Source organism: Schistocerca americana, chromosome 3 (assembly GCF_021461395.2).
Source record: "Schistocerca americana isolate TAMUIC-IGC-003095 chromosome 3, iqSchAmer2.1, whole genome shotgun sequence".
Classification (NCBI taxonomy): Eukaryota; Metazoa; Arthropoda; class Insecta; order Orthoptera; family Acrididae; genus Schistocerca; species Schistocerca americana.
In genome coordinates, this window is record NC_060121.1 from 255,373,517 (window position 1) to 255,399,087 (window position 25,571).

The 25,571-nt window shown below is 36.9% G+C and overlaps 1 protein-coding gene across 1 annotated transcript in view; it reads left to right on the forward strand.

Annotated features, from left to right (window-relative positions):
• Window positions 1-25,571, forward strand: part of LOC124606003 (dynein beta chain, ciliary) — an 809,537-nt gene that overhangs the window by 646,738 nt on the left and 137,228 nt on the right. Inside the window, exons 68-70 of the mRNA XM_047137965.1 lie at window positions 10,049-10,354; window positions 18,626-18,796; window positions 18,875-19,023. Coding sequence (XP_046993921.1) covers window positions 10,049-10,354; window positions 18,626-18,796; window positions 18,875-19,023 — 626 coding nt within the window. The remainder of the gene's footprint in view (window positions 1-10,048; window positions 10,355-18,625; window positions 18,797-18,874; window positions 19,024-25,571) is intronic.

Sequence of the window (25,571 nt, forward strand, 5' to 3'; positions counted from 1 at the left end):
TGTCTCATACATTTTGCTCACCAGATGGTAGAGTTTTGTCATGACTGGCTCTCCCAAGGCCATCAGTAGTTCTAATGGAATGTTGTCTACTCCCGGGGCCTTGTTTCGACTCAGGTCTTTCAGTGCTCTGTCAAACTCTTCACGCAGTATCTTATCTCCCATTTCGTCTTCATCTACATCATCATATATATACACATAAAAAAAAGCTTTGCATCACCTCAGTTCCGAGAGTTCCGGAACCTGTACAGAAACTTGGAATAGAGATCATCATAAACATCATTTCAGCCCTTTTTATTTCTCATGAAAACCACACATAGCATGTTGTTCCACCATATTGCGAGACCTTCAGAGGTGTTGGTCCAGACTGCTGTACACACCGATACCTCTAATACCCAGTAGCACATCTTCTTGCATTGTATTCGTTGTTGCATACTATCCACAAGTTCATCAAGGTGCTGTTGGTCCAGATTGTCCCACTCCTCAATGGCGATTCGGCATAGATCCCTCAGAGTGGTTGGTGGGTCACTTCGTCCATAAATAGCCCTTTTCAATCTATCCCAGACATGTTCGTTAGGCTTCATGTCTGGAGAACGTGCTGGCCACTCTAGTCGAGCAATATTGTTATCCAGAAGGAAGTCATTCACAAAATGTGCGCAATGGGAGCATGAATTGTCGTCCATGAAGATGAATATGCTGCCAAAATTATTGCACTATCGGTCGGAGGATGGCATTCACGTATTATACAGCAGTTACGGCACCTTCCATGACTACGAGTAGCATATGTCCTCCCCACATAATGCCATCCCAAAACAGCAGGGAATCTACAACTTGCTGCACTTGCCGGGCAGTGTGTCTAAGGCGTTCAGCCTGACCAGGTTGCCTCCAAGCATGTCTCCGACGATTGTCTGGTTGAAGGTATATGCGACACTCATTGGTGAAGAGAACATTATGCCAATCCTGAGCGATCCATTTGGCATGTTGTTGGACCCATCTGTACCGTGCTGCATGGTGTTGTGGTTGCAAAGATGGACCTCACCATGGATGTTGGGAGTGAAGTTGTGCATCATGCAGCCTATTGCGCACAGTTTGAGTCATAATGTGACATCCTGTGCCTGCACAAAAAGCATTATTCAACATGGTGGCATTGCTGTGAGGGTTCCTCTAAGCCATAATCCGTAGGAAGTGGTAATCCACTGCAGTAGTAGCCCTAGGGCGGCCTGAGCGAGGCATGTCATCGCCAGTTCCTGTTTCTCCGTATCCCCTCCACTTCCGAACAGCATCATTTTGATTCACACCGAGACACCTGGACACTTCCCTTGTTGAGAGCCCTTCCTGGCACAAAGTAACAATGCAGATGTGATCGATTGCGAATACATAGAAAGAAGGATCCTTTATTGTATGATTATATGATAGCGGAACAAACACTGGTAGCAGTTACTTCTGTAAAATATCTGGGAGTATGCGTACGGAACGATTTGAAGAGGAATGATCATATAAAACTAATTGTTGGTAAGGCGGGTACCAGGTTGAGATTCATTGGGAGAGTGCTTAGAAAATGTAGTCCATCAAGAAAGGAGGTGGCTTACAAAACACTCGTTCGACCTATACTTGAGTATTGCTCATCAGTGTGGGATCCGTACCAGGTCGGGTTGACGGAGGAGATAGAGAAGATCCAAAGAAGAGCGGCGCGTTTCGTCACTGGGTTATTTGGTAACCGTGATAGCGTTACGGAGATGTTTAATAAACTCAAGTGGCAGACTCTGCAAGAGAGGCGCTCTGCATCGCGGTGTAGCTTGCTCGCCAGGTTTCGAGAGGGTGCGTTTCTGGATGAGGTATCGAATATATTGCTTCCCCCTACTTATACTTCCCGAGGAGATCACGAATGTAAAATTAGAGAGATTAGAGCGCGCACGGAGGCTTTCAGACAGTCGTTCTTCCCGTGAACCATACGCGACTGGAACAGGAAAGGGAGGTAATGACAGTGGCACGTAAAGTGCCCTCCGCCACACACCGTTGGGTGGCTTGCGGAGTATCAATGTAGATGTAGATGTAGATGTAGAACCATGGTTGAACTACAGACAACACGAGTTGTGTACTTCCTTTCTAGTGGAATGACTGGAAGTAATTGGCTGTCAGACCCCCTCTGTCTAACAGGTGCTGCTCATTCATGGTTATTTACATCTTTGGGCAAGTTCAGTGACATCTCTGAACAGTCAAAGGGACTGTGTCTGTGATACAATATCCACAGTCAACATCTGTCTTCAGGAGTTCTGGGAACCAGGATGATGCAAAAGTTTTTTTTAATGTGTGTATATTGTACAGATTAAGGGCAAACTGAAACTTATGCTCAACACAGCTGTAGAATCTAACTTTTAATATATCCAGTGAGAATTTGTATAAAGAAATCAAGAAAAAAATACATTTCATACAAATAAACACTTAGTATTGCATTTTTTCATTTTTTATGTGAGCGAACTATGGCCATTTTAGTAACAAAAAATAATGATAAACATTATAATGCAATGAAGAGATCCTTAGGGACAGTCATTGACAACAAGTATCTATTAGAATATGAAGACTTCTTGAAGAAGTGTGCATCAATGTTAGTAGTAACAAATGGTAATATGAATGTAGGAGATAAAATATTTGTAAGCTATTGCATTAGAAGAAGTAAAGATGAAAACATAAGAAAGAAGGAGTCATCAGGAAACATATGTTTGGAGTAACCGGGCAGAGTCAATTTGCTATGGAGAAACTTTGTCACTGAGATGCAGAAAGATAAGGGTTAGAGGCTGTGCATGTTGTTAAAGATTTAAGACAGGGCATACCCAGTTTTATGTATGCATTGGAGAGGAGAAGGATAGTTGAAAACAGGAAACGGACGCTCTAATCCATAGTTAGGTGAATCCACAGATGGAATGACTTGAACTGTTTTTTGTATAGACGGATTAATAAAGGGATGCTCACAATGAAAAGATAAAAATGCATTCATACACTATCTTCTTGTAAGACAAAGTGTAAATGCAGTTCTTACAGAGGTGGGAAGCTGTACAGTGACTGTTTGTCACATGGTTGAAGTGGTCAGACGTACATGGGCAGTGATGATTCTTTGAATTTACTTTTCTGCACATGTTTGACTTACCACAGTCTTGAGATTTGAAATTGTGGAGAATGGTGTAGATCAAAATGTCAGGATGTAACTCCCTATGGTAAAATGAACTTAAATATTTTCTATCTGAATAAATTTGAGAAAATCATGCTATTGTAATCAGTGAATTGAAAGAAAAGTAAATGCAATTACCTTTGAGTAAGAGTATTCCAATAATGATGTAGCTGAACAAACAAGGCAAATATCTCTTATAATTTTAGCTACGAGAATGAAATAATAAGTATAAACTAACTGGATAATGTACGAGAGAACTCCAGTACAAATAGAGCAATAAAATGCATAATTGCAAAGTCATTTACTACATTGTAGCATGCAATGAACAACGGTTGAATACGCATAAACTGTTGAATAGACATAAACCAATATGTTGAATGAAGTATGTTAAATGTGAAATGAGGCTATTTTAGACTCTCTGTCTTTCATCCGTAAAAGCTGCATTATGCAACAGATATTTTTTCTAAAATGAAAATGCAAAGGGGAGAGTTAAGCTCTCATAAATACCAGTAACTGAATGAAAGTTAAAACTATTGTTATTTGTTGACATTTTTCAGTGTTATGTGATGTTTGTGAGTAGTCAAGTAAGATGGGTTTCATGACATATTTCACCTCAGTGGGGGAATCGGTAGTGTGACGTGTTGATTCTGCAGAAAATATGTTTCACTTCTAACCACTCAGGCCAACAAAAGCTGTTTGTGGAAACCAGAAATGTTGTTTAGGTTGTGGAACAATCCATAGTGCATGCCTTGCTTTGCATATGTGAAGACTGTGTGCAAAAGACATCAGCTCAGAAAATTGACAACACATGATGAGTGAGTGTCTCTATGCACTGTGCAGGGTCCCTTAAGCTATGGGGAAGCAAATGACCTGGATGATAATGACAACACCAGAAAAATTAAAGATTATATGAGACCTGTCATTGTGTAATATCATATCAGTACTTGAATACATGTTGTGATCTGTTTTGAGGTACTTTTTAAGAGAGATTTGTTCACCCACAGATGTAAATGCAGTTGTACAGTTGAAAAATTGCATTTATAATACAGAAGAATTATCTCAAAAGTTACTTTGTTGTTTTAGTAGCTTGAATAGATCTGAGCTCTCTTTCAGCATCTGCCCCTGTGAGACTTAAAGAAGTCTGTTGTCAAGAGGTCACAACACTTTCTAGAAGCACTGCATAGCAGGTCCACTACAGTAAATAACTTCAAGAACAGTGACCACAAGATATTTATAGGGTAAAAGTTGGGACATATATTAGCATGGTGACAGATTGTGCTTGGATTGTAACACATCACACAAAAACCCTCATTTGTTTCTTTCCTAAACCAAGTTCGGCTTTAAAGAGAGTACTCTGCTGTATTGGCCCCTTATTTAGCTGGCATTTATTGTGAATGTCTCGCCCAGCACTAAGACCCAAGTGAGTGGAAAAAAGCTCAGGTAACTTATGTATATAAGAATGGTAACAGAAGGGACTCATAAAATTACAGAGCAATATCAGTTTGCTGCAGAATTATTGACCATATTCTCAGTTCAAATATAAATTACCTTGAGATGGTGGGGCATGTATCCACAAATCAGCATGGTTTTAGAAAGCATTGGTTGTGCTAAACTCAGCTTGCTGTCACATGGTAACTGGTGAAATATAGATGAAGGTCAACATGCAGATTCTGTATTCCTACTTTTCTGGAAGGTGTTTGAGATTGTGCTCCACTGCAGACTGTTAACCAAGCTATGAGCATATGGAAATATGTTCTCAGAACTGTGAGTGGCTCGGCAACTTCTTAAGTAACAAAAACAAGTACAGTGTCCTCAGTGGCAAATGTTCATCAGAGACATGGGTATCATCAGGAGTGTCCCAAAGAAGTGATAGGACTACTATTATTCTCTAAATTCATAAATTATCTGGCAGGTTGGATGAGCAGCAGTCTGCAGATGTTTACTGATGATGCTGTGGAACAGGAAGTCATCATTGCTGAGTGACTGTAGGAGGATACAAGATGACTTTGACAAAATTTCTAGTTGGTATAATGAATAGCAGCTTGCTCTATATGTAGAAAAATGTAAGTCAAAGCCGATGAGTAGGAAAATCATTTCCATAATGTTAGCATACAGCATGAATAGTGTTACAATTATTTCAACTAAATAAGTGGGTGTAATGTTGCAAAGCAATATGAAATGGAATGAGCAAATGAGGACAGTAGTATGGAACATGAATGACCTACTTCGGTTTATAGAGATAATTTCAGGTAAGTGTGGTTGATCCGTAAATGAGACTACATATAGTACACTAGTGTGACCCATTCTTGAATCTTGCTCGAGTGTTTTTGATCACCACCAGGCTGAATTAAAGGAATATGTCAAAGCAATTCAGTGGCAGGCTGCTAGATTTGTTACTGGTAGGTTCGATCAACAGGTGAGTATTATGGAGATGCTTTACAAACTCAAGCGAGAATACTTGGAGTGAAGATGACATTCCTATCATAAAACACTGTTGAGGAAATGTAGAGAGCTGGCATTTGAAGCCTGACAGGAGAACAATTTTATTGTAGCATAGGAATTACGAATTTAAGATATTATGAACAGTTATAATATAGAACAGCAATAAACACTGGAGATGTGTAAAAGGAATTACAAATAACAGCAGAAAAGATGAGAAAATGCAAAAAGTTCTTGTGTCAAATTTGGAGGTATGGAAAGAGTGCTACTCTAGAATCAGTAGCAGACAACATATGTGCTAATGTGTGCTGCTACATGAGGTGAGGTATAATTATCTGGTAGGAAAGTAATTGTAAAGAGGATTAAAAGTAAATAAACAAATATGCACAGTTCAGAATTAAAATACAGAGCACCTAAACATGGGGACAAATATGCAAGAAAATAGCACGCATCCAAGTAACAATACAAGGCAAGAAGATTTAGCAACATATGCCATAAAAAGTAGAAGTTAATTCTGCAATGAAAAGTGGTTGAAAGCCATGAAATGAGGACGGCAGTAGGAAAAGGAAAAACATACTGGTTAAAACCGATACTGGTATTTTTGTTCTGAATAACCAGTACTCTTAGGTATTTGTTTGGTATTGATTATAACAGTTTTTTTTTATTTGTTTCTAATAACAGGGTCATTAAACCGGTATATAAACTTTCCATTGCAGTAGTCCTAAAATTTTTGGTTTTTAAGCAAAACTATTTTTAAGAAACAAGGTATTAAAGAAATTTTATTTGCTTTCTAATAAAAAAAGGAAAAACTGGGTAGTGCTATTTTAATAACAATGCTGACAGAAATGAGCAACAAACACGTGATATAAGAATCGATACTACATTGCTGAGACAATAATGTGCCTGTTGCCACATGGCATGGCCTATTAGCTGCTACGCGTATACATGAAGTGTACGAGACATGCTTTCGCCTGGTCTGTGTGGCAGTTTCTTCCCATCATAACTGAACATCAGGTATATTGCAGAGTGGCACCATCTGTAGTCTGTAAGTTTTAAATTATATTGACTTATTGTCAGTAACATTGGATATTTTAAAGTCTTTTAAAAAGGTTGCAAAGGAGATTTTCAGAAGTCAGTAATATCAGGAGGTTATGTTATTGTTCTAGCAACCATTCTTGAAAAATTATTAAGAAAAATCTGTTTGAAACACAGTGTAAACAAAATCCTATCTGAAAAACCACCTCATTACCAGAAAAGCTTTTGCAGAATTTAACCCATGAGGTAAAAACCTATTTGGACAAAATTGGTAAACTTTAATCTTTACTGCAAAGGGAGGAAGTCAGAACAACTGCATCACATGATCAGGTAGTAGCCAAGAGTGGGCAAGTGGAGCCTGATGGTTTGTTTCTGAATGTAATAAAGCTTGATTTTCAGCATTCCTTTACTATTCAGAAGTCATTCCTTTTGTTTTTTGGGAGCAGTGTAAAGGGTGTAAGCTAGGCTTCTCATTTATAGCCCATATACGATGTTATGTGGCTTCTGGAAGATTAGTTTGTCTTTCAGTGATATTGTTTCTTATAAGAGGAGTCAACTTACAGATCAACACATCATAGACTGAACAATAAATATTGGCCTATAGATTAATTCATTACGAAAATTTTAAGTATTGTCATGTAATTGTCCCTTGCAAATGTTATGTTCTGCATAGTATCTAAATTGTTCATTTGTTTTCTTTTTTATGCCTTTTTATTTGTGTTAGCAAAAAATCAATTATGTTGAAATTCCTGTTGAAAAGTAAATATATTTGACTTCAAAACAGGATTTTCATTGGAAATAATTAAACACAAAGAATGCTACAAATTTTACACAAAATCTTAATTTTTGTGCGCCATTTCTATGAAATAATAAAAGAGAAAGTAAATTATGGCAACAATAATAAATTGAAAACTGGACAGTTCATTTATTGTTTATAATAAAAATAAGAAGTAATTGATCTGCTGCCTTTGTCTACATAATGTGCCTTTATCAGCATGTAGCCCCTGGAAACAGACAACTTAACATGAGAAAGTCTTTACCAAGCTCAGTTTTCACCATTTTGCATTGACTATTTGTAATGTCTAAATACTAATATGATGCTCATTTACAACATGATTTGTGAGCAGAGTATCAAAAATTTAAAATCATCAGGTGAATACTGGTGATTTTTTGTAGTATTCAACCCCTTATTACTTTTTTGTAAATTTAGTTAATGGTGGATGGATCGATTTTTCTTTTATTTGCGTGTTTTATTTGATGTGTTGATTCTACTTGTCTTGAAACATATAATGCAAATGTCTGTTGGAGTCTTACAATACTTGTATCTTTATTTCATGGCTTACATTTTTGCTGGAAATAACAGAAAAAATCAGTAATTTCAGAAACCTGTTATATTGAACAGTTTTCACAGGCAGGATAAAAGGGAGAAAAAAAAATGGTGTAACCAAAAACCTAATGGTTCAGCGATAGCCACCATCCCTAGTCTGATGGGTTGTGAATAGGATGTTCTTCATTTATCAGGCATGATGATAGGCAGCTTAAGCCCTGGCAAAGGATGTGGTTAAGACTTGTACATTCACTCTCTCCCCTCTTTCATCCTCTGCCTCTGTTGTATTCCCTACTCCCAAACTATTCCTCCACTCCATCACTTGCTCCACACAACTCTCCCTGCCTGCAATAACGTAGCTCACTGGCACCACTTTCCTATCTCATCCTCTTACTACCTCTCCCTATATATACAACCAAATTTGCATAATGATTTGACAGTCAATTTGCCACAGGAATTGTTTGTGTACGTTTAATTTATGCTTGTTCTATGAATGCATTCTCTTTCAGGGCACAACAGTATTGAGCTTCGCAAGTAGGGAATGAAACATATAATCTCTGACTTTATCTTGAAGTGTCATAATTCAAATAATTTGCAGAAAGTAAGTTCCACTAGCCAATTAAAAGAACACAAAATTTTCCAGAACACAATGTTGGGTTATAAAGGAGTTCATGTACATTGGACTGTGTTCTAACATGACAGTTATTGTGTAGTAAGTAGATAATATGTTTTGTTTCCCCATAATGAAGAGTTATGCTATCCATAATGTTAACAAATTGTTAGCATCTTGTTCAGTAGTATTTTAATGGTGAAATCTCTTGCCAATTAAAAACACTTTAAAGTGCAAAAGGAGATGAAAATTAAATTGAATGGGGTATGTTGGGACTTTAGAATGAAAGGAAACTGCTTCCCAGCCATAGTATGTAATGTTCCAACTGCTATATGGAGATGAACAATTGTGGATGAAAAAGGAGAAGAAAAATATAGCTCAGCTTGCCACAGCACTTGTTTTGAATTGTACAGCATTTCTCTTTGTGGAATGCTGATATCGGTGCTCCAATATGCTCCAAAAAATTCAGTGGCAGTATTGTTTTCTGTCCTAAACAACCATGTGCAGGTTATAGCGGTTTCTGAGTGGTAAGAAGCTGTCATTTTGTTTGTGGAGGCCCAAGAAGCACCAAGTTTCATTGACAGTCACAATATGATTACAAAAACCATAGCCCTCTGGACATTAGGCCTACCACTTTGAAGCATTTATATGCCAATTCTTTTGCAGCTTTGTATGTTCTTCTGTTAGCAAATGTGGGTTCTTGCAGGCACATAATTTGCAGAAGTTCAGTTCTTCTGTGACAGTTTCTTGCAGTAGTGAACAAGAAATTTGTGAAAATGCACGAAGTTATCATGGTGAGTTATCCCTGCCTTGCCTCTCCTTTTCTCTACTCATCCTGTGCATCTTGTTGGATCCTTTATTGAACTGTTTCTGTTATCTCCATAACACTAATGCACCCAGTATCTGTTCACCGTACACTTTTCAGTGTGGCGATGAATTTCTGAGCTGTGCATTAAAGAACTGGCTGTCTAAGTGTACTAAACATGCTGTGAGCATACAGATACTCTTGGACATTATTGCAAGCTATTCAAGCATAGGAGTTCCTGTTCTCTCTAATAGTTGCATGTATTCTGATGAACTGTGGTAGTTAGCACTTGTTCACATTTCTGTGAATACAATATGTCTGTCACATAAATTGTAAACATTTCTTACTTCCTGAATACCCCTCTATGACACTGCATCAAGTTTGCTGTGTACTTAGTATTACAGTATCAAATCATTGTTATTTGGTGGGTGTAACTGACTATTATTTGCCTCTTCATATTTTCTGCAATATACAGAATGGACTAGCAGATAATTAAAAGTGGGCTCAATCCTGTGCATTGACAAAGAATAAGTGGCATCCATTTCCACCAATAGGCTTCGTACTTTACTTGCAGCTTCTAATTTCTTTAGCATGGGAACAGTCCATTTTTATCATCTTGAGTATGTGTTGGACAATATTGTCTTGAAATAATTACTCTTTTATTTACAGGCTGACTTAACAAAACAACAGAATGACTTTAAAATAATGTTAAAACAGTTAGAAGATGACTTGCTGTCAAGGTTGTCTTCTGCTGGTGGTAACATACTGGGTGACACAGCACTTGTAGAAAATCTAGAGACAACAAAACGGACAGCAGCTGAAATTGAAAGAAAAGTTGCTGAGGCCCGTGTGACATCCGTTGAGATTGACCAGGCTCGGGAGCTATACAGACCGGCAGCAGCTCGAGCATCTCTCCTGTACTTCATTCTCAATGATCTGAATACTATCAACCCTATCTACCAGTTTTCTTTAAAGGTATGTACTCCTATACAGTTAATGTTTACAAAATACCGGTGTGGATTTCATTATAAAACAATAGCACTTCCTTATATTTATGGACATATGTTATTCGAAGAGTATGTGTGTAATGCACTTGTGGGATGTTTCTGTTCTGTAAGCATAAAGATTCCCCATGAACCACAGACCTGCTGGCAAGGGGTGGCTTGTTTGTCTCAACTATTTAGACAGTAGTACCGTAGGTGCCAACACAATGGAGGGCCAGACAACCGTATGGTTTCTCAACAGGGGCAGCAGTCTTTTTAATGGCTGCAGGGGTCACAGTCAGGATGATGACTGGTCTCGTCTTGTAAAATTAGCCAACATAGCCTTGCTATGTTTGTAATGCAAATGGGGGAAAGCAAGAGGAAACTGCAGCTGCTATTTTTGATGAGGGCCTGCAGTTTTTTTTATATGGTTAAATGATAATGGCATCTTCTTGGGTAAAATATTCCAGAGGTATAATAGTCCACCATTTGGATCTCTGGGTGGGGACTATTCAGAGGTATGTTGTCTTCAGGAAAAACAAAACTGGTATTCTACAGGTCAGAGCATGGAATGTTACTTATCTTAATTGGGTGGGTAGATTAGGGAATTTAAAAAGGGAAATTGATAGGTTGATGTTAGATATAGTGGGAATTAGTGATGTGCAGTGGCATGATGAGTTGTATTTCTGTTCAGGTGAGTACAGGCTTATAAAGACTAAATCCAATAGGGGTAATGCAGGGGTAGTTCAAATAATGAATAAGAAAATAGTAGTTCATTTAGGCTACTATAAACAGCACTGTGAACAAGATATCAAAGTCAGGATAGACACAAAATCAACATCCACCACAACAGTACAAGTTTATAAGCATTCCACATATGATAAAGAAATTGAAAGAATGTATGATGAGATAAAAGAAATTATATAGTTGGTTAAGGGAGACAAAAATTTAATTGTGGAGGGGTCTGGACTTCAGTAGTAGAAAAAAACAAGAAAAGGAAAAACAGTAGGAGAACTTGAACTTGGGGAAATGAATGAAAAAGGAAGCAACCTGAAAGAATTTTGCACACGAAAGAATTTTGCACCGAGCTTAAGTTAATCATCACAAACACATAGTTTACGAATGATTTAAGAATTTTGTATATGCAGAAGAGACCTGAAGACACTGGGAAGTTTCAGATTGATTATATAATGATAAGTTGAGACTGAGATTCTGAGAGCTCTGAAAAGATAGGAATCCTTTGCTTATCTGAGTACCACATAACCATAAGTTTAGATAAGTTACATATAAAAGATTACACCCTAGCAGCTTATTCATGCAGAACTAATATGGAAATGGGAGGAGTTGTTAATATAGAACACAAGTTCAAAAACATTGAGGCAAGTAGATTTTGTGGTGAACAGCACCTAGAAATGTGTGCTTGTGAAGTAATACTGGAAAATAGTTCAGTTTTTAGGTAACTGTATATAGGTCCCCACTGAGAAATTTTGAACCCTTTTTGACGAATATGGATTTCTTACTACGCTATCTGTCAGACAGCTGCAAGAAGTTGATAGTCTGTGGTGACTTCAGTGCAGAGTTTCTTAAGGACTCTGATGGGAAAAATGATCTGGAAACTTTATGTGGATCATACAGTTTGATCTCAGTAATTAACTTTCCAGTGGGTGGATAAAGTCAGTTTTCATTGGTGAAGCTCAAAGCAAGAAAATAACAATTGCTCTCTCTGATCATGATGCACAGTTAAATGGGATAGATAACATATTTCCCTACAGTATGGATGCTCCTCAGTGGAAATCAGTTTGAATAATAAAAACTCCAAAACATATGTTTTTAAGAATAGTGTACAAGAGATGAACTGAGATGAAATTTATAGTGAACCAAATTCTAACATAAAATTTAATCTATTCCATGATAAATTCATATCATTACTTGTAAATAGCTTTCTGCATAAGCTAACCAGAAAAAACATTAAATATCCATGTAAAAAACCATGAGTCACTAGAGGGATTAAAGTAGCTTATGAAAGGAAAAGGGAAATGAATCTGTTAGTAAGAACAAGTAGAGATCCTACAGTAGTTTCACACTACAAAAGCTGCTCAAAATTAGTAAGAAAAGTTATTAAAAAAGCCATAAACATGCACATAATGTCATAAATCAGTAATTCTGACAACAGACTTAAGGCTACATGGAATGTAGTGAGATGAGAGACAAGTCATCCAGCCACAGAACAGAACAGGATAATATCACTGTTGACCTGAATCAAAGGGCTATAAATGGTGAGTCACAGGTAGCAAATACTGAATATTTAATAATAATTTCCTAAATATAACAGAAAGTATGGAAAAGAAAGCAGCAGCATGTTGAAAAAGCAACTCTCATAAAATTTAATCATGTGAGTGTATCACCTACTACTTCTGAAATTTAGAAAATTATACATTCTCTCAAGAATAAAAGCTGATATGGTTTCGATAGTGTTTCCAATAGAATACTAAAGATACGTTCCCATGTAATAAGCCTGGTTTTATCTAAAATGTGTGATGCATCAATAACTCAAGGTATTTTTCCAAAGAGACTGAAATATGCCATTGTCAAACACCTATTGAAAAGTGATATGAAAGATGTCAATAACTACCAATTTGTTTCACTGCTCACAGCATTTTCCAATACTTGTGAGAAGGTGATATACAAGTATTCTAGAACAGTATCCCACCAGAGCAACAATAATATTCTTAACAAATCACAGTTTGGATTTCAAAAGAGATGCTGTACTGAGAATGCAATTTACATGTACATTCATGAAATTGTACAAGCATTAAATAGTAAAATGGTGCACAGTTGGAATTTAATGTGACCTGTTTAAGACATTTAACTGTGTCAATCACATTATTCTCCTAGATAAATTAAAGTTTTATGAGACTGATGGTATAGCCAACCAATGGATAATGTCATATCTAACCAATAGAATGCGCAAAGCTGTACTTAGTAATTCAGCCATTCTGATCTGGGGTCATTACTCTGACTGGGGAGAAATCATGTATGGGATTCCCCAAGGATAACATAAACAATCTTCCATCTAGTATACAACAAGCAGAATTAGTTCTTTATGCTGATGACACTAGTATTGTTATCAGTGCAAGCATACATATAGAAACAGAAGAGATGGTAAACTATGTTCTTAAAAGTGCCATTGCTGGCTTTTTATGAATGGTCTCATCCTCAGTTTTAAAAAGACAAAATATTCAGTTCTGCACATTTAGGGGTACTACACCAATAATAAGTTAAACACATGGTGAGGAAATAATAAATAGGGTGGAAACTTCAAGTTCTTGTCTGTCCATGCTGATGAGAATTTAAACTTGAAAAGATGCATTTTGGAACTCTTAAAACAACTTATTTCAGCAACACTTACACTTGAAATCATTGCAGATCTTGGGAACAAATGAGTAAGTTGACAGATTTTGCTTGTTTCATTTACTAATGTCATAGGGAATAATGTTCTGGGAAATTCATCTTTAACAAAAAATCTTCTTTGTTCAAAAATGTGCTCCACGGATAATATGTGGTGCCCAACTACGATCGTCTTGTAGGTACCTGTTTAAGGGGCTGGGCATTCTGATTACTGCTTCACAGTATATTTATTCCTTCATGAATTTGTTGTAAATAATCCACTAAAGTTCGAAAACAACAATGACATACAAAATTACAATTCCAGAAGGAAAAATGACATTCATTAGTATACATTAAAAATGTCTTCAGTAGAATGTGGGGTTCACAATGCAGCAACTAAAATTTTCGATCACTTATCCAGTGCTATAAAATGTCTGACAGACAGCAAAGTAAAATTTGAAAACAAACTGAAAAGTTTCTCCTTGATAACTCTTCTATTCCAGAGAAGAATTCCTCACATCTCTATATTTTAAAAAACTTATTAATATTCAGATGTAACAATATTCAAATTAATTTGAGATATGAATGTAAAATGACTCATTTCACATGATTACATTTTATCATGCAGAATGATCCATAGGATATGAAACCAACTAATTGAAGGGATCCCTGTTTCAAGTCTATTTGTGTTCCATTTGAAGGAGCTGGAGGTCTTCTTTTATATTGTTTAAAAAAGTGGAAGATCTTGGTCAACTGTTCCTGTCCATTCATTTGAAGTGACCATAAAATTGTATACATCTTTTACAGATTGAATCTTTAATTTTTCATATTTTGTCATAGACATCCCTCATTGATCTTTTTTGGTGCATGTCATTCCTCCAGTTGATTCCCATGATTTCTTTTTCGTAATTTTGGGTTCTTTTTCCTCATTTCTTTGAAGAGGCCTATATTTACATTTGGGCACAGGGTTTCAGCTGGCTTCAGAACCATTTCATACTGATGTGTCTTAGTGTTTTGTGAAAAGCATTTTATAGCTATGCATTGAGCACAATGCTAGTTAGACTATTTCAGGTTCATGTACTTTTTCCTTAAGCGCTTTCCTGTCCAGTGCATTTTTCATAATGATCTCACCCAGATACTTAAATTTTTGTACTTTGCTGATATCTTCATATTTTGTCCAAACTTTTGCAGGGGCATCTTCGATGTTAGTGAATACTTCTGTTTTTTCAAATGATATCTGCAGGCCAGTTTGTTTGGAAGTTTCATTTAACAGTTCAATTTGAATCCTAGCATTTCTACATTGTTTGACAGAATGGCCATACCATTTGCTAAAAATAGACAGTTTACCATAATCCCCTTGGATTTAGTTCCAGTTCTCATCGGGCACTGGTCAGTTTTCACAGATGACTTTTTTCAAAAACACCATTGAAAAGCTTTGGAGACAGCCTATTCCCTTGTCAGACTCCTGTTGTATCTCCAAGGAATCTTGAGGGCATCATAGGATTTTAACTTGGATTTCTACATGTTAAGGTGCTTCTAATTAATGCCAACAGTTTAAGGTCAACCATGAATTCATTAAGGATGTTTAACAGGCTTCACAGTCTATTGAATCATAGGCTTAATTGAAGTCCAGAAAGACTGACATGTACTGTTTATATACATTATAGAGTGTAACGTCTGCTGATGCTTCCTTCGCTAGAGCTCCTTTTGTATTCCCCTCTTTTATGCTCAACTTGGGCTTATAAACATTCCAGGATGGCAGTTTTCACAGTTGATAGAAACACCTTACTTCAGTTATCATCTTGATGTGCCTTTTTGCTGTTCAGTTAATGCACAACAGATTTTTTTCTTTCCCTTTGCTACCTTCAAAACTCTGTCAGAAGATTTGACACATTTTAGATGATATATCATCTTTCTGTGACCAGAATGTTGTCTAGAGCTTTCTTCCAGTTACCTTATGGCCATATTTTAAAGGACCCAAGTGTTGTTGTACACATATCCCAACATTGTCTGCTTGAAAAAGAATGAAACTTTTACAAGGTGCTCCTTGAATGTGTTCAGAAAATGCCAACCAAGAGTACCTGCGAGGCCACTGTTTTCAGAAAAGTAGGTTTTCTGTGGAATGTGCTGGGAATATGTAGCCTTCAAGTGGCACCCATAGGGATTTCAGCAGTTCGTTGCAGAAGTTATCAATGTGAACTTCATTCACATATTGTCTGATATTCCATTTACTATTGCTAGCTGCTGTGTTCACTGTGATGTCACTTGACTCAGGATTAATTTGGGATGTACTGGTATCAACAGAAGTTGAGTTTGCATTTGGTTAAAAACATTTTTATTTGCATAGAAAAAAATCAGTGGAGATAATTGTTCCTCTCCCATCCACTTCATTTTTATGCGAATCTAATTGTTGATCTCACTGTGTTAAACACATTAATCACATCCAGAAGATGCAGTTACAAACTTGTGGAAATCCAATATACATTTGGAGGATGTGCACTCTTTTTTCTGAGCCATTCACCATTACTATCCGTCATTGACATTACTGTGTGTGAGTGATGTGCACTGATTATTAGGAAAATGTAAGATTTTTCTTACTGGCCTAGTGCTCTACAGGATGCTTTCCCACACTGGGAAGTTGCAATCTGCTGTCCCTGTGCTTGCATGTTGTAGAGTTAGCCATGCGTGCATATGCTTTGCACATTGTTTTAAATCACACACCAACCTTTGAATTAATAGTCATTTCCCATATACCAATCACTATGAAGTCTTTCAGAATGACAGTAGTTAACTTCTGTATGTTTCAGTTCTACACCGTAAGTAATTTTAGAGATAATCAAAATTACCTAAAAGCTAGATTTTATAACCTTCCATTAAAAGCAACATCCTGTCATGTTAATATGTTTTTGTAAATACATCAAGGGATGACTAAACATTTTCTTACTATATGGTTAAATAAAAAGTATTTCGTTCCTAAAAGTATAAGTTACATAATGTTTTAACTTTTAGAGCATTAATTATTATTTTCAGTTGTTTGATGTTACTAATTACATTTATACTGGTATTAGAATCAGTGGAGAGAACACATTGGTTAGTTCACTGGACTTGCATTTAGGAGGATGATGGTTCAGATCTGCATTCAGCCATCATGATTCGGATTTTCCATGATTTCCCGTAATTGCTCCAGGCAAATATCAGGATGGTTCCTTTGCAAGCACATGGCTGATTTCTTCTCCTCCCTTGAAGCAAACCGAGCTTGTCCTCCTTCTCTAATGTCCTTGTATTCAATAGCACAATCAGTGCTAAACGTAAGTGATGAAGTGAATGCAGCGTGTATGTGACATATGAATCTTGAAATTTGTCAACACATATGAATCACATTGTGCAACATGCCATGAGTCACATATGTGACATTAAATACTCATTGTAAAGTAGTCACTTTAAGAATTCTAGAAACAAAGTCTTTTTGTCCTTAAGACTGTTAAAGATGGGACTGTTTTGAGTCCATTTGCTTTTTGAAAGAGACAAAGTGTGGGGAATAATTAAATGAAATTTGGAGTTGGGAACTGGTTAAGGAGAAATATTACCATGCTGTATGTGAAAAGCTATGAAGTTGATTTGCTAAATTATACTCCAGTAGTCAGAGAGAAGAATGATCATGTGTTCTGGAAGCAGGAGAGATTTACTCTCTCTTATCTGGAGGAGTTGTGCTTAAGCTTTAGTAGTGGGAGGAAATTTTGTTCAATGTACCAATAAGTAAATATGTTGTAATTTGCTTTCACCTAATTAATGGCTCAGAAACTAAGAGAGCCATTGTAAATGACATTTTTGAAGTTTTAAGATTTTTAGAGAAAATTGTGACGTGCTCCTGATGGGCTGGAGAATTTTACGTAGCTTGCTACGTAATTATATTTCAGAACATTCAGATTACTGCAAGTTGGTGAACAGTGTAGTATTGTGTGAGCATACTAAACTGATGACCATCATGTGAACTTAACAACTGTTTACTGACTGGCAAAAGTTTTGGTTTATTGGACAGCAGGTCACAAGTTCTGTACTAGAGAGAGATTTTTCTACATGAGTGAATGGGACAGTGCAAACTATGTGCAAATATATGCTGGGAACTGTGTTCTAAGGTGGACTCAGCAGCACCATTTGTATTACTAAACTTAGTTTAAAGTACAGACATTCTAGCCAAGGATTTGTTTCATTTAGTAGCTTCTATCACACATTACAGGATGAACATTCTCTTAAGTAATGCCACAGAACAATTTATGCATCCTCATCACACATATAGTGCAACCTGCCTTTTAAATAGATTTTCCAAGATGAACCACATTATACATTGCTTAATGGCAGGCTGTGGTTCAAAGAAGCTCATTAACGCAAGTGAGTAATTTCTCAAAAAAGAATGACACTATGCCAGTGCATGTGTACCAAGGAATATAGGATACAAAGAATGTAGGTCATTAGGGAGCACCTGTTGCATTGGTCAGTTACTTGTTAAGACAACACAATCGCCTCTTTGTATTAGGAATGTGTTGGGAGCAATGCTAAATAAATTTGTAAACACAAAGGACTCAGGGATTGTGCTGATCCCGCATGCGAAGGAAAGCAGATACATGTGATAATGAAGAATCTAATTCTTACTTAGAATATTTCAGGAGGCAGAGGTGTTCGATCCCTCTAACCCACCTCCTTGCCCCTCTCCTCCTCCTCCACATGTCCATGCAGTTTTGAGAGTGCTGATAAGTTCATCCACTGAAATATTGAATATTTTAATGATATTCCTTAGATGTGTGCCTGAGAGTTTATCAAACAATTTTATTTTACATTTGTAAATAATGTATTATGGGTCTCTTTTTATAAATTTCAGGCATTTAGCGTGGTTTTTCAAAAGGCAATTGAGAAAGCTGTACCATCTGATGATGTGCCCACAAGGGTTTTGAATCTAATAGACTGTATTACGTACTCTGTTTTTGTGTACACAACTAGAGGGCTTTTTGAATGTGACAAACTTATATTTGCTTCACAGATGGCTTTTCAGGTGAGTGCAGCCTATCACTGTGTGAAATACAGTTTTGTAGTATATATGTTTTGTTATGTTGTTCCATAACATTTTCAGATTTTATTGATGAATGAAGAAATTCAGCCTGCAGAACTGGATTTCCTGTTACGCTTTCCCATAATGCCACATGTGACTAGTCCAGTTGACTTTTTATCTGACAGCAGCTGGGGTGGCATTCGTAGCCTCTCATCTAAAGATGAATACAGGTTCTACTGTAGACCTACCATTAGTTGCCTTAATGCTTTAGCCTCAGCGTCTTAGCAGTGACTACTCCATTAGTTTAGGTGATCTAAATAAAGTTGAAGTTTTAAACAATTTTTTTGTAATTACCATGACTAAAAACTGGTCATATGATTTGCTATATTCTAAAAGTTATAACAACCATTTGAGAAACTTTACATCAGAGACATTAGTAGATTTCTATTGTGTAAAAATGCTCTGTCTACGTAAAGATTACTATGAATTCACTTGCAGGGTATTGACAGTAGTGTTGAAGTGAACAGTATTTTTTGCAAGTAACTGTATTAGCATGAGTAAAGCACAAGCAAAATTAATAGAATCATTTTTCTTATCTGCCAGTTAATGTCTGGTTCACTCTTGAGATTTAGAATGATGCAGCAGAACTATTACCATTTTTGTGCTGATTTTGAAGGCATACATTTAGTTCTTTTCCAGAAATGGACCATCCAATGTAATAGTCTCTTGTGGGTATAGAATTTGAAAGTACTTTCTTTTTTGTTGTAATGATACTTCTTAACCATCATGTAGTTACACAAGGAATGAAATATGAGCATCTTTGGCTGGCACAGCTACAGTTTGGCATCCAGTTTACCACAGATCACTGAGATGAAGTCAAGTTACATCTTAACAGACAGAAGCAGCCACTGAAGGGAGCTACTGTAAAACAGGAGAAAAGCAGCTACTTAGGAAAAAGCCAGTTCTCCTCCATTCACAGTACTCAGTACTTCAAAACAAAGTATTTATGTAACTTCACAAATAGCAGCTGTTTACTTACTGATAAAGTCAACCTCTGTCCAGTTCCCCAAGTCCAAATATCCTGATAAAATATAAATACTCTAACTACTCTAATTAAATAAACAGAGCTTTCAGTGAGCTTAGTACTTTATTTCAAGAGATTAATTTGGAAAAGGAAGGTCAGGAAGGACCTACAGCTACATCTACATCACTACTCTGAAATTTACACTTAAGTTCCGGGGGGGGGGGGGTGCTCAATAAAATATTTTCACATTCAGAGGAGAAAGTTTGAGACTGAAACTTTGCAAAACATCTCACCATCTAAAAAAGAGATAGACTTTTGTTTTGTTTTAATGATTGCCAACCCAGCTCTCATATCATGTCCCTGTCCTATTTCACGATAGTACAAAACAAACTGCCCTTCTGTGAAATTTTTTGACGTCTTCTGTCAACCTTATCTGGCAGTGATCATGTACTGCACACTAATGTTCTAGTAAAGGATGAACAAGCATAGTGTAGGCAGCCTCTTCAGTGGATCCAGTGATATGTCCAGTTTAAGTTGTTCATAATTTTTATCGCTAGGTATTTGGTTGAATTCACAGCCTTTAGATTTGTGTATTTATCATGTAACCAAAATTTAATGGATTCCATTCAGTAATAATGCTTGATGGCCTCACACTTTTCATTATGTAGATTCAATTGCCACTTTTCACACCATACAGATATCTCGTTCGAATCATTTAGTAATTGGCTTTGACCTTCTGATGGCTTTACTAGTCACCTTCAAACAATCTAAGAGATGGCTTTACTAGTCACCTTCAAACAATCTAAGAGGGCTACTCAGAGTGTCTTCTAAATCATTTATATAAGTTAAGAACAGCAGATGACCTATAACACTTCCTTGGGGAGCACCATAAATCACTTCCTTTTTACTCTATGACTTTCTGTCAGTTACTTTGAACTGTGACCTTTTTGAAAGGAAATCACAAATCCAATTGCACAACTGAGACGATACTCCATAGGTACACAAATTGAGTAGAAATCACTTATGAGGAATGGCATGAAAAACCTACTGGAAATCCAGAAATATGGAATCTATTTGAGACCTTTTGTCAATAGCACTCATAACTCCATAAGAATAAAGAGAGAGTTGTGTTGTACAAGAATGATATTTTCTGAATCTGTGCTGACTGCATGTCAATAGATTTTTACTTCTAGGTAATTCATAATGTTCAGTCATTGAACATGTTCAAAAATCCCGCTGAAAATCAATGTCAGTGATATGGATCTGTAATTCAATGGATTACTCCTATTTTCTTTCTGGAGTATCGATGTCAACTGTGCATGTTTCCAGCCTTTAGGAACAGATCTTTCACCAAGATATGTTTGCTAGACATGGAGCTATTACATCAGCATACTCTGATAGGAATCTAATTGGTATACAATCTGGAGCAGAAAACTTGCCTTTATCAAGTGATTTGAGTGGCTTCTCTACACTGAGGATATCTACTTCTAAGTTACTCACGTTGTCGGGAGTTCTTGATTCAAATTCTGATATGTTTGCTTTATCATTCTTTGATGAATGAATTTTAGACAATAGTATTTAGTAACTCCACTTTAGTGGCACTTTCATTGGTAAAATTATCATGACTGTTGTGCAGTGAACTTTAAATATGACCAAAATCTCTTTTTATTTTCCATCAGTTTTTGAGATAGAGTTTCTTTGTGGAAGTTATTAAAAGCATCTCACATTGAAATCTGCACTAAATTTCAAGCTGCTGCAAAACACTGCCAATCTTAGGGATTTTGATTGTATTCAATATGGTATGCTTTTTTTGTTGCTTCTGCAACAAGTATTCTGTCCCGTTTTGTGTACTGTGTAGATTGTAGCACACATGCACCAAGCATTTTCTTATCAGTCCAGAAGACCAGTGAGTATGGAAATAAAATGGAGCTAATTTTTTCTTAAATTAACATTAAATAATTGGACTGTTACAAAACTGATTCGTTGTTTGTGGAACTGCTTGTTACATGTAGTGCAATGCTTCTTCCTTTTCTCTGCTTACACTCAGGAATTGACCATTAAAATGTTTGCTACCTGCATACAGCCATGTACTATTTGGTCATTTTCTTCAATAAAAAAGTCATACTTGTCCTGGTGCCATTTTGACTTGCATTAGTCTGGTATGAATACAGTTATAATGACCTTCAGTTAAAGGTGCAATATTTGTTGTCTAAGCTTTAAAATTGTCTTCCAGGGATCCTGTAGCACTTCCAAATGTAAAGATTGTTGAGCTCCATATTGATATACCTTTACCTGTTAAAACTTCCTGATGGATTAAATTGTGTGGTGACTGGAACTCAAACCAAGAACCATGGAATTCATAGGCACTGCTCCAAGTACTCTCACCACTTAGAACTGCAGCTGTGACTCATGACATGACATCACAGCTTCATTTCTAACTCTCCTGCGTTCCAAACATCACAGAAAGTCTGCTGTGTAGCTTGCTGGATGAGCACTTCTGGAATAAAGAATATTGTGGGAGCATAGGAAGTAGAACTTTTGGAACCATAAAACTTTTGTCTGACTCATTTTATTGTCACATGACTATTAACACGTTTCTTTTCAATCCCCGCCATGTGGAACTCTCTGTGTATATGAAAATCCATATGAAAACCCAAGAATCTACTACTGCAGGGCATAGTGATATCACATATGATTTAGTCTCTCTGATAAAATACCTTGATAAAAAGGTCATGTAGTGGTTTTTGCACTGCGGGGGTAAAGCATTCTGTCAAACTTGTAAATTCACAATTTCAGAATTTACTCTGTAGGTTGGGATGAACACACATAAGTGTGATTTGTATATCATCCCTCACATGGCTCCACCATAGATGGAGCCATCTGATTGATGATGCACACATCTGGATATTTCTGAAAAGAGATTATTGCATCACTATGTTTTAGAAGCATTCAGTGCAACTGCAGTACTGCCTGTCAAATCCATGTGATTTTTAACATTTTCACTAAGCCTGTTACAGAGCAAATGTTTCTGAAAGACATAACTGCTGAATATCTGTAAACATAGTAGCAGCAGGTAATGAAAAGAGAGCAGTTGCTTGGGTTGTTAAATATGAAAGATGAGCTTCTCATAGCAGAACAGGATAATGAAACATCTAAAGGTATATTTAGAGAGGTGCTATGTGTAATGGAACACAATTTTAAAGTCACAAAAATCAAGTGACGCACATAGATGGCAACAGACAGGGACGGTATAGGGGAAGGGTAGTCGCTGTATACATAGAAAATGTATCTGCATCCATAAGCCTAAATGAATACTGCATTGAACAGACCTTTGACTGCCACACTTCAGTAAGAGACTTGGAAACATACAGGGTTCTGGTTATGACAGTGTACACTCCCCCAACAGGAAATGTAAATTTTATAAAACAGTTAGAGAATATTGATAAGACTCAGTAGAAATAACTAACTAGTGACTGTGTTTGTAAACTTTAGTATTGACTTCTTCTTGTACTGTACTTGAGGGCAGTTTGAGTTAATGTTGTCCTGATTTGCTTTGTTCCTTACAGTAGCATTCTCATTAAGAACAGAAAGACAGACTGCATCAATGATTGGTGAGTTTTGAATCCAACTGCTTTTCATCAAATAGGCATATTGTTGTTGCACCCTTCAGCCTGAAGTCTGGTTGAAGCAACTCCCTTCATCTCTGCATACCTCCTGAAGCTTACATCATTTGAAACTCCTTGCTGTGTTGAGTTGTCTTCTCCTCCTACAGTTTTGATTGCACACCCCCCACTTACACAGATTTTCCTCCATTATTACAGTAACTATTTGTTGATGCCTCAGCTTGTGTCCGATTAAGCTAGGATTTACTTAGGTCAGTTCAGTATCTCTTCATTAGTTATCTGATCTATCTACCAAATCCTCGGCATCCTTATGCAGTACTATGTTTTAAAATTTTTTATTCCCTTCTAGTATGTACTCTTTATCATCTGTGTTTCACATCCATATAAGACAACACATGAGACAAATACTTCCAGAAATACATGCTAACACCTAAATAGAAGTTACCTCTGAAGCAAACTGTTTTCTGACCATGGCGGTCAAATAGAAGCAGTAAATCACCTCCAAAAATCCGGTTTAGCTAAGAGGAGAAAAGTAAAATTTCACAGAATTGTAAATGCTGACTAAACTACACATTTCAGGGAGAATTTACAAGATGAAAAATGGAAAGATATTTATCAAGGGTACATAGTAGGTGAGAAAGTTAATCATTTCCTAATAATATTTTTACAACACTATAAATATAAATAGTCTTTACAGTGGGTCAGGGGCAATTACAGTGGTATCCAAGAGGAGGAATGGCTAATCTCTGAGATTAAAGTATTTTGTGCTAGGAACAGAGTTTTATTTATTGCAAAGGACTTGCTCTGATCAAGACCTTAAGGTGTACTACTAGCAATACTGCTAAGTTATTTACCATGTAATCACAAAAACAAAAATTATACATACAAACAATCGAAAAATAAAGCAAAGGTAGAAAGGAGCATTATTAGGCACACGAATCAAATCAATAAGGGATAAAATACTAAAGTATTAGATGGCAGTAACAGTGAAACATAAGATGATGAATTCACACCATTTGTCATAAAAGTTGATGTATTCTTCCTAACAGTGGACTAAAACACAGTGAAAAAAAAATGTACCATAAAAAGCAGATCCACTGGATGTACTGGCACTTAGATAGGCATTAAGTATAAGAACATAGGCTTCTGTGACCGGTGTCATAGTGATTAAAATTCTTCTGTGTATTATGCCATGTCATCACTAAAAACTAACATCAATAATAAACTAAAACCGACGTTTTGGCCGAATTGCAATGGCTTTCCTCAGGGCACAACTGGTTTTGCATAGGAATAGGTTCTTCTATTTATTACAGACTATCGATGTCTGGCGTCACTGTTGTAAAACTTTTAATTGACCCTCTAATATGATTTGGTAGTCGTGACATAACGGAAGATGGAAGGAGACAGGCTATTCGTGGATGTCCATGTCATCAACGATTGGTAGCTGTCCGCCAATCAGCGTTTGGCTTCTGGTCAGCAAGTTTTGCTCCTGGTGTGCGCGGAATTGGACTGACAGTTGCTCTACAGCTGCTTGTGCAGATACGTCCGTGTCCAATGTAGCTTCTGCCCCGCGACTGCTTACAGCCCGTTGGACTGGGATGGGCGGCAACCAGGATGCCAGGAGTTTGTAGGCATCTTCTCTGTTGATGTTGTCAGGCTGCTTAATAATTTTGATCGCCTCCTGTATTTTGCGTTCTCGCATCCACAATTCTTTCACCAGTACTCGGGCTTTCTGGAACCTGATAGGTTGTCCACAGTCACAGTGGTGTTCCGCTATTGCCAATTTATTATGTTGTTGTAATCGTACATAGTGTTCATGTTCTGCTACTCGTAAGCTGACAGTTCTCCCTGTTTCTCCTATGTAGATAGCACCGCACTCACACCGTAGTTCGCAAACACCTGTAATGTTAAGATTGTTGACTACATCCTTGGTGGAACCTATCATTTCATGGATCCTGTGACTGCTTGGAAAAATAGGTTTGAAACCTTGTCAGCGGAGGACATTGTCTAGCCATTCACTGAAGCCTTTTACATATGGTAAGTGTACAAGTGGAAGCTTCTCTTCTTTGCCTTCTGCTCCGTTTGGTTTTAGCTACCTTTCTTATGATGTTGTCATCATAGCCATTGGCTG